This window comes from Myotis daubentonii, chromosome 7, assembly GCF_963259705.1.
Source record: "Myotis daubentonii chromosome 7, mMyoDau2.1, whole genome shotgun sequence".
In the NCBI taxonomy this organism is placed as follows: Eukaryota; Metazoa; Chordata; class Mammalia; order Chiroptera; family Vespertilionidae; genus Myotis; species Myotis daubentonii.
In genome coordinates, this window is record NC_081846.1 from 76,071,298 (window position 1) to 76,082,191 (window position 10,894).

The following is a 10,894-nucleotide window of genomic DNA, read 5'->3' on the forward strand; positions in this document are numbered from 1 at the left end:
AGCTGATGTCTCCAGGTGGAGAGTGCACTGGGGACCGGGTGGTCCAGCTCCAAAGCCCCTGCATCCACATCCCACCCCTAACAGCTTCCCGCCTGCAGGCAGCAGCTCTGGGTGTTCCGCCCTGCCATGTGCCAGACTCAATCCAACTGGGTGCAGGGAAGGATTTGGGTGGCTCCATGGCGGGCAGCTCCATGGCTAGCACCTTTGAATTGCGTGCTGCTAGGGGGGAAAGGAAAGCCTCCCAGAGAGAGGTTTTTCAAAGGCCTTCAGGAAACCACCAACGGTTAAATAGCAATCTGGAACCCCTCGGGGATGTCTGACTGTCGGTTTAGGCCTGATCCCCAGCAGTCAGACATCCCCCGAGGGATGTAGGAGTGCACCAAGCAGCAGGGAGAAACCAGTGCTGGGTACCGCACGGCTCATGCTCCTCTCGGCTGCTGCGGTGCTGCCACAGGTTGGTAGTGCTGCGGCAGAGTCTGGAGAGGCTCTGGCCACTACAGCTGTGCTCATCAGCCATGAGCCTAGCTTCTGGCTGAGCGGCACTCCCACTGTGGGAGCACACTGACCACCAGGGGACAGCTCCTCCATTAAGCGTCTGCCCCCTGATGGTCAGTGCGCATCGTAGCGACTGGTCGACTGGTGGTTCTGGTTGTTCCAGTTGATTTGCCAGGTCTCTGGGCTTTTATATATGTACTAGAGGCCTGGTGCACAAAAATTTGTGCACTCGGGGGCGGGGTGTCCCTCAGCCCGGCCTATGCCCTCTTAAGTCTGGGACCCCTCGGAGGATGTCCACCTGCTGGCTTAGGCCTGCTCCCTGGGGGATCGGGCCCACACTGGCAGTCAGACATCCCTCTGGCAGCCCGGCAGCCCTTGGGGGATGTCCACTTGCCAGCAGGGAGCAGGCTTAAGCTTCAGTCGGACATCCTTAGTGCTGCTGAGGAGGCAGGAGAGGCTCCCGCCACCACCGCTGTGCTGGCAGCTGTCAGCCTGGCTTGTGGCTGAGCAGAGCTCCCCCGTGGGAGTGCACTGACCAACAGGGGACAGCTCCTGCATTGAGCATCTGCCCCCTGAAAGAGCTGAAAGCCTCCTGCTTGCTCCAGCTCCATGGCTGCCGGCCACCATCTTGGTTGGGTTAATTTGTATATAGTCGCTCTGATTGTCTCGTTGGCATGACTTGGGCATAGCGAAGGTACAGTCAATTTGCATGTTTGTCTGTTATTAGGTAAGACTAGAGGCCCCTTGCACAAAGATTCATGCAATAGGCCTTCTTTCCCCTGGCTGCCAGCACCAGTTTTCCTCTGGCACCTGGGACCCAGACCTTCACTCTGGCCACCTCCTTCCATCTTCGCTCTGGACACAGTCTTCTCTGCGGCTGGAGCCTTCAGTCTTTGCTCCTCGCTCCAGTAGGAGTCTTCAGTCTCTATCCAGAGCTACTTCTGTAGCTCCTTCTGCCCCCCATCCTTCCCCTCATAGCTTGATCACTGCTTCGCCTGCAGACCTCGCCGACAGGCCCCTGGATCCCAGGGGGCCGCCTTGCCTGCGGCCTGGCTCTCTGATCATGATCACGATCACGATCACAATCACGGGCGGCAGGCAAGGTGGCTTCTGGGTCCCGGGGGGCTGCCTTGCCTGCGGCCTGGCTTTCCAGCGGCTCCTGGGGTCACACATGGGGGACTGGATGGCGGCTCCCGGTGTCCCGCCCTGCCTTCAGTATGCAAATTAGCCGCCATCTTTATTGGTGGTTAATTTGCATATCACGCTGATCAGCCAATGGTGATGGTAGCGGAAGTATGGTTAATTACCATATTTGTCTATTATTAGATAGGACTAGAGGCCCGGTGAACAAAATTTGTACATGGGGGCAGGGGTGGGGTCCCTCAGCCCAGGCTGCACCCTCTCCATTCCGGAACCCATCAGGGGATGTCCCTCTGGTAATCTGGTACATCCCTCTCATAATCTGGGACCGCTGGGTCCTAACTGCTCAACTGCCTGCCTGCCTGCCTGATCACCCCTAACCACTCTGCATGCCTGGTCACCCCTAACTGCCCTCCCCTGCTAGCCTGGTCATCCCTAACTGCTCTCCCCTACTGGCCTGGTAGTCCCTAACTGCCTCTACCTCGGCTCCCTCCACTGTGGCTTTGTCCGGAAGGACGTCCAGAAGGATGTCTGGAAGATGTCTGATCTAATTAGCATATTACCTTTTTATTATTATAGATAGATTACTTGGGTTATATAGACTGTTTCAGACTTATCAGGGCCATGATAAAATTAGTACTTATGGTCTCTAAGAAAAATAATTAGAACTTTCAGCCATGAATCATATGCCATATTTGCCTATGCTTTTGATATCACAGAAATAACACCACTGAGAGTTCATTATACACATGCCTCTAAGATAAATTAATATCCATAAAAATAATTAAAATGATTTCAATTTAATCAGATTCCCAGGAGAAATATTTCATGGATTTCTAGCTCATATTCAAAATTAGTTCCCTGCTAAGAACATTTGATTTTCTCTAAGATTTCTAAACTTAAAATATACATCTTTTTATATATAAATTTTATCTCAAAGTATTTTCCACAATGAAAATATTATTATTTAAGCTATAACTATTAACTATGTAAGATTCTTTTTCCTTAATTTATTTTATTTTCATAGTCTCTCTTTTTTTTTCTCCTAAGAAGATTAATTCCAACTTATCTACTTATTTCCTAGAATATAGGTGATTATTTTGATCCCTTTTATTCACTGTGAAGGAGCTACTGAAATTATAACTTTCTCAGAGTCTGTCATATAGAAAGTTTCAGACCTACTAGCAAACAGTCAGCGAAATTAGACAAGTTATTAATAAAATCTATATTGCTATTGCGCTAGCTGGTTTGGCTCAGTGGATAGAGCGACTGCCTACAGACTGAAGGGTCCTGGGTTCAATTCCAGTCAAGGGCACTTGCTTGGTTTGTGGGCACAATCCCCAACAGGGGGCATGTGGGAGGCAGCCTATCAATGATTCTCTATCATCACTGATGTTTCTCTCTCTCTCTCTCTCTCTCTCTCTCTCTCTCTCTCTCTCTCTTTCTCTCTCCCTCCCCTTCTCCTTTCCTCTCTGAAATCAATAAAACTATAATTTTTAAAAATCCATATAGCTATCAAACTGAGCTTTCTCTGTTATGTGTTTAAGGAAGAGAAATATGTATAAATTGAAAAGCATAAAATCAAGACTATTTTAAACATCAAATTATTTATACTAATAAAAGTAATATGCTAATTAGACTGAACATCTTCTGGAAACCCTTCTGGACGTCCTTCTGGACAAAGCAGGGTGGCAGGACTGAGGCAGAGGTGGATAGGGGCGACCAGGCTGGCAGGGGAGGGGAGTTAGGGGCAACCAGGCAGGCAGGCAGATGAACGGTTAGGAGCCAGCGATTCTGGATTGCAAGAGGGATGTCCTGGAATGAAAAGGGTGCAGACCGGGCTGAGGGACCCCGCCCCCCAGTGCACAAATTTCGTGTACTGGGCCTCTAATTATATAATGACAAATAATAGCTAACATTTATTGAGTAGACACTATACACTAGCTATTTCAATATATTATTTTACTTAATTTTCAAAACAGTCTGTGAAGTATTTATTACCCACAATTTCAGATGGTAAATAGAGCTCAGAGAGGTGCAATATCTTTCTTCTGTTTAGAGACAGGATTTGAAAGTGGGTCTGCATGTGTACAAGGCCCTAGATCTGTCTAATACACTAAAGTGATCTCTTAGGATGACTTAAGACAATTAAAAGAACCCCTCACAAAGAAAAATATGTATTTTTTTCGTTCAGACCTCACTATTCATAGCACAAAATGTTTTCAGTCTTTATCATAAACTCACTTGCAAATGTAATTTGGAATGATGAAAATGTTCTAAAACCACACAATGGTGATGTTTCTATCACATTGTGAATATACTAAATGTCACTGGATTTTATACTTTTAAATGGTTAAAATGGTAAAGTTTATGTTATGTGTATTTTACCACAATAATTTTTTAAATGTCATTTGGCCCAAAGGAAGTACATTGTGGAAATGTATTCTCTACATATACAGAATCATAAATTTCAAGGCTACCACTTCATTTCTAAGGCTACACATTGAAATTCTACCTCTTTGCTAGTGATGTCCAGATTCACATCTCTAAGAAAGACCTTTCTCCTGAATTCAGATCCACATATTCAACTACCTGGTCAACATCTCCACAGAAATTTCTAACAGACTCAAAACTTTAACACACCCAATACCAATGTCCTAATATTCCCTCCACACCAGCTCCTCCGTAGTCAGTCCATATTAAATGATGACAAACTGACTCTTCCAGTGGCTCAGGGCATAACTTCCGTATCACCCTAGTATCTCTTGCCCTTCTGTACATCAGTAAATCCACATAGCTTTAAATCAGGGTTTCCCAATCTGGCACTATTGACATTGTGAGGCCTGATAATTCTTGGTTGTGGGGAGCTGACCTGTGCATAGGATGGTTAGCAGCATCCCTGGCTTCTACTCACAGATGTCAGTAGCACACCCCAACTGTGACAATAAGAAAGATCTCCAAATATTGCCAAGTGCGCCCTACAGGAAAAAATTACCCCTGGTTGAAAAGCAAGGCCTTAAATATTTCCAAAATCCAATACCTTTCCACCATCTTCACTGCCTTGACCTTGGTGCGGGTTATAACCTCTCCTCTTTATTTCTGTGTTGCCTCCTAATTGGTCTCCCCCTTCTACTATTCTGATTGCCCACAATGATTCTATTAAAATCTTACTGAAAAGAAAGTTGGATTATGTCACCATTCTCTCAAAACTCTCCAGTGCCTTTCTATCTCATGCAGAGCAAATTCAAAAAGTATATTTTAAAAATTTTATCTTTATTGTTGAAAGTATTACAGATGTCCCCTTTTTTCTCCATTGACCCTCATCACTTTGCACTCTCCTCCTCCCCCATGGGCCACTATTGTCACTATTGCCTGTTGACCTATGAGGACATACCTGATTCAGGCCCCATTCTTCTCTGATCAATTGTACAGTCACAATCCTCACGTTCACTCTGCTCCACATTCTGGCTCCTCTCTGGTCCTCAACATGCCACATATGCTCCTGCCTCAAGGCCCTCTGACTCAGTTCCTTCCATCTGGAATATTCTTCACCTGCTATCTTCATGACTGTCTCCTCACTACCTTCAAGTCTCTACCCAAATCCACTTCCTCAGTGAGTCACCCTATAACCCACCTGCTTCTAATTTTCATCTCTCACCTGTCACTGTGTGTCTCTCCTCCTTGCCTTAGCTTTCTTTCTAAGCACTTAACACCACATAACAATTAACTTCCTGATTGTGTTTTTCACCCTGTTTATGAAGACTGAGGATTTGTCTATTTTATTCTGCATTTAACTCATGTGCTTGTAACAGTACCTGGCACATCATAAGGACTTGTCAAGTATCAGTGGAATGAACCCTCCAACACTGAGGACTTTTTTAAGGAGACCATTAGTTATTGTGACTTCAGAAACATGACCTGTTCATCTCTAAAACGTGTGCAGACATGAATAGTTACACTTACTTAAAACCACCACCATCACTCCTTATCTGATGTTCTTGCTGACGTGATCCTTCTTTCTTGGCATGCAAGACAGATTGCCTGACACTAAATATAGATCAGAGGATGGCATCACAATGATGACAGGCATCCAACAGCCTTGCCAGATCAATGACCCTGCAGCCTACAGCTCTTGTCTCTCCCTGAGAACAGAAATCCTCAGCAACATATATATCATTCTCCTAGGATCCATCAATCCACCAATTGTTTATCCAAAGCCAGGACTCACTTAGATATGCCTCTAAATTGGATGAGGTTGACTAACATCTATGGACTCAGGGGGAAAAACAACAGACACGAGCAAAGAGCTTTAGTGGTTGACACTACAATCTGAACCAAAGAATGGTTTCTAGGTTTCTGAAACAAAGTATATTTAACTGGGTCTCCATGGAAATCTGTTCAACTCCAGATTACATTGGACTTGAATGGCTGGATTTGATAACACACTCCAAAGAATTCAGTAAATTTCAGTGCAGTACAGTTTTTTTTTTAAAATCCAAATAAAATATAATAAACTTAGTCATAAGCAGAGAATAGAATCTAAGACGTTCGGGTTGTCTTTGAAGGTGATTACCCAGAATTGCTCTAGGACTTATGGCTCCTCAAATTGAGGAGGATATTGTTTATCTTTAAAAATAATGTTGCACTCATGTCAGTATCATGTATAATAGCAAAACACTAAAATATCCTGAATTTCCAAGCAATAGAGGAAAAAATATAAAGCAATGGGGTGCTGATTAAATAAATTATGGAATAAAAATATAGAAGAATACTATGTAACCATTAGAAGGTGAAATCGATCCATTTGAACTGAAAAGTAACGTTCATCAAGACATCATTCTATGATAAAAAGAAAACTACAAAAATAGATGCAAAGCATGACTGATTGCATGAAGCCAAGTGTGTGTATGCATGCACATATGCACATGTATGAATTTGGTATTTTCATATGAACATTCCCCACCGTCCTTCACCATGCTCCCTGCCCAGGAGGCTGTGTTTGTGGCCACATCAATGGGCTCCTTTGCCTTGTGGCTTCTGGTAGGGGTCAGCCAATGAGAGCCCTGGGAGAAGATGTAAGGACAAGGTTTGTTCATTCCCCTTCCTACTTCTACTGCAAGTTGATTAGATCCCTCTAAAGGCCACAGCATGTGTCTGGCATTCTCTCCATAAAGTTTTCTCCCCAGACTCTAGAAACCACTTTCTTTCTTTGCCCCTCCAGACCCGGAAATCATCAAGGTTAATACAGTACTAGCCCAGGGAGCACTCTACAATTCCTTGTAGCTATTCTTCAACCCTGCTCACACTTTCTCACTTGAGCAAATAATCCTTTTATTAAACTCTTCTTAATTACTTACTTTGCACGTGCCATTTATTTTCTCAGCAGAACCCTAATTAATGATAATAGTAACTTTTGTGTGTGTGCTTTTTGTGATTTATATACACAAGTATGAACTTTTGTTTTTAATTTTGTATCTTTTAAATTTTTTCTACTTTAAAAATATCTGGTCAACTACAAGTAATAAATATGCAATGCAAAAGTAAAATCAAATACTTTGACCATTAACAAAGTATTCATCCATTGTAGAGTGGATTTGTACCATCCTGTTCCATTGAATACTTTTAGAAAAGCAGGCTTACTTTTAAAATTTTGTTCAAAATGAGCCCATGTTCTTAAAACATCTCCTTTATCAACAGGTGCTCATTGGCACCAATTCAACCCCAACAGGAACCCCAACTTGGGGTGCGGTGGAGAAGGAAACTATTCAGTGCCCAACAGCTGGATTGTGCTGTGTCATGGCTGTAGAATAGCTCAGTGCCAGGTGGCCCTGGAGCCAGGCCCTGCACTGACTGACCGGGGATGGGCAAACTTTTTGACTCGAGGGCCACAATGGGTTCTTAAACTGGACCAGAGGGCCGGAACAAAAGCATGGATGGAGTGTTTGTGTGAACTAATATAAATTCAAAGTAAACATCATTACATAAAAGGGTACGGTCTTTTTTTTTTTAGTTTTATTCATTTCAAACGGGCCGGATCCGGCCCGCGGGCCATAGTTTGCCCACGGCTGGACTAGACAGTGCAGCTCTGCTCCTCAGTGGTCTGGTTGTCTACTCTGCTTTGAGCTGCTTTCGTGAGACATCTTCCATGTTTCAGCTCAGCAAAGGAGACACAGAAGACTTTATCCTTGATGTAAAGGGGAAGTGTACTCCCTAAGCCAGAGGGGAGCTGGCTTATGTGGACAGCTCTAATTGACCCATTTTCATGCAAATAAGGACTCCAAATCCTTGAAGTTTGATTAGTCCAAAGGGCTCTGTCCTGACTGGTCAGAATAGAGCCTCTCTGATTGGCCAGAGCTGCACAACTTTGATTGAATGGGGAGAGCCTCAGTCCTATTGGTTGAAATAGGAGCAGGAACTCCTTTATAAGGCCTGGCTCAGATGGCAAAAGCAAAATGCAGGTAGGCAGTTCAGTGCTGACTTCATGAAGTGCAGTTTGCAGGAGACCTCTGTGAAAAAATGGCCACTAGGCTGTTTTTTTGTTTTTGTTTTTAATTTTGAGCACAGTTAGCCACCAGGGGCCCTTCTTAGTGGGTATCTTTTCTTTTTCCTCATGGTTCACACCTTCATATTTCAGATTGGTTACTTTCATTTTAACTGCACTTTTTTGAGAACTTTAGAGAGGAGTATAGTCATATACATGTGCTTAATGGGGTGGGGGATGGGGGCAGGCTAGAAAGGGTCAATGGGGAAAAAAAGGAGACCTATGTAATACTTTCACCAATAAAGATTTAAAGATTTTTTTGATAAAATATTTAGTCTTTTATAATTAAAACAAAATAGCCTGATTCATAGAAAAACAATATTAACTTTTAGAACTATTTCCAAAGCTTCCTAAGACTACCATGGTAAAAAATGCAAATCACTAATGTGATATTAGAGCCCACAATTATATTAATTTATAGTGACTTTAATGCAATTAAATTTTCCTCCAGACTGTATCTCTAATGGTGCTGGGTTTTTTACTTAATATACTTGAAAGCATAATTTACTTCATTTTTGCAAAGTCATTTAAATATTATAAATTTATCTTTTATACATATTTTCATGCTGACATGATACATTTGCAGTCTATTTAATTTACAGATGATGAGACTAAAATGAAAACTCTTTGAGGACCATACATCTTCTACAACATCACATTTCCCATTCCAAGTTATTAAGTATATAAGTTATCTGTATTCACAAGAATGGACTCTTGAAACAGTAATACATATTTTATATGATCTGATTATGGAACTTTAAGAAAATTAAAATCTAGAGCAAAGAAAAACATCAGTGATACAAAGCACCAAGATGTCTGGGGTTCATAACGCAAGTTAATAAATTATCAGCCTTTAAAATTAAATTCAACAGATCCTTCCTACAGCCAAATTAAGGAAGTAGTTAGAGAAGAACATAAGTTATATGAAAGCCTCCGAACGCAATTCAGCTTATTCATTTGGTTTTGTAGAGAACACATTAAGGTGACTTTATAGTCACAACTAATAAGCCAAATGGTTAGGGAAATTTTTCATGCTCCCAAACCTAGAGATGCAGGTTTATTAGAAAGTAGTCAATAATAAATAGCTAACTAGTTTGAACCCTGAAAGAAAGAGACACACGGAACTGGTTCAAGACATTTGAAGCCAAGGATACCAGCTAAATTCAGGTGTCACTCTGGCAACACGTGTGCTGCACAGTGGTAAAATATCTGACAAAGGAGAAGCAGATGTAACTAAGGAAATCATATCTTTAGTTACAGCAATGTGAAAATTCAGAAGGATAACAAGCATCAAGGATGGAGGTGACAATTATGCAGGAATAAAAAGCAAATGTAAGTTGTATTCTAATGAAGACGAATCTAGTTTTCCTCTCTGGCTATTTCCCACTACTCCACCAATAAGAACAAGGAGAGAAAGAATATTCTTCTCACTAATGAAAATGGGACAAAGGAACAGCCAGGACATTCCTACCTGGTTTCCAGATGAAGTGATTATCCTTTCTGCCTTCCAAATGAGCTGCCTGGGACAGCCAGAGAGAAAGGAATAGAAATAGCTTCCTCATGTTCCTCCATACCCAGCAAATGACAGCCACATTACCCTTTGGAAACATTCTTCAGATTTTCAGCCTCTAGACTTGCTTATTCCTATAAGGAAAAAAAGAAAATCAGGTAAGTTTCTTCTGTACAGAGATTCTAAAAACTCACGTTGACTGCTAGAACTTTGATCATGATGGCATTACAAATTTCCAATTACCTTAAAGAGAGGACACATTGTGAGGTCAGCAGTTAATTACCCATGTTTTCACTCCATACCTAATGAAGACATTATCAATCCTAGAAACTCCACAGTCCCTCATTCAGTTTACTTTGATTTTTAAAAGGACCGTTGGCAGATACATGGTAGATTCCCACCTTCTATTTAGCGAAACTCCTTGAGGAGCTCATGATTTGAGGAGAATGATACACATACACAACAAAAATCTAAAACTGGGTGAGGACTGCTTTAGCAGTAGTGTTAAGAAAATGAGATGGAAAGATTGAGGAAGAGGCAATGGCTTCTTCTGTAATCAGAAAAAAAAGGAAAATATTTGAAAAGAGCCTTAGGGAAACATAAGGGCTTACAGGTGCCAAGAAGGGCATTTCAGGCCCAGAGAACCAGGTGTGAGGTGCGTTTTGTGTTTGAGACTGGACAATGGTCTGGTGGCTGCTGTGAAAGACACAGAAGGGGAGGGAGGAAAGGACAGAGATGAGGTTGAGAACAAAGGCTGGGCAGCAACTCATACAGAGCCTTGACCGTTATGGGAGGGGCCTGGCTTCATTATGTGTACAGAATAAAAATTATAGTGACTTTTAAATAACTGACTTCACTGTGCCTAACAAATCACTAGAGCAGTGGTTCTCAACCTTGGCTGCACATTAGAATCACCTGGGAATCTTTTTAAAATCCTGATTTCTGGGCCTCATCCTCTGGAAATTCTGTTTCTTTGTTACTATGAGAACCACTGCACTAGAGGATGAGGGCGGAGAACTTGAGGCCAGTTAGGGAGCTCATGAACAAGTTGAGGCAGGTATTGATGAAGCAGGAGAAGTGAGCAAGGTGGTGCTGAGTCTGGATTAAAAGGATTTGGATGGGATAATGAGAGAGAAGATTAAAAACAATAGCATGAGTGCAAACGCAGATGACTGGACCCATGGGGGCTCTTTACCAAAGATGAGAAA

General features: G+C 42.4%; 1 protein-coding gene across 1 annotated transcript in view; it reads right to left on the reverse strand.

The window, feature by feature from the left end:
• The window catches only part of THSD7B (thrombospondin type 1 domain containing 7B), a 747,617-nt gene extending 737,830 nt beyond the window's left edge, over positions 1 to 9,787 (reverse strand). Inside the window, exon 1 of the mRNA XM_059702510.1 lies at positions 9,648 to 9,787. Within this exon, the coding sequence (XP_059558493.1) occupies positions 9,648 to 9,786 (139 nt within the window). The 5' untranslated portion in view covers position 9,787. The remainder of the gene's footprint in view (positions 1 to 9,647) is intronic.
• Between the last annotated feature and the right edge of the window lie 1,107 nt (positions 9,788 to 10,894).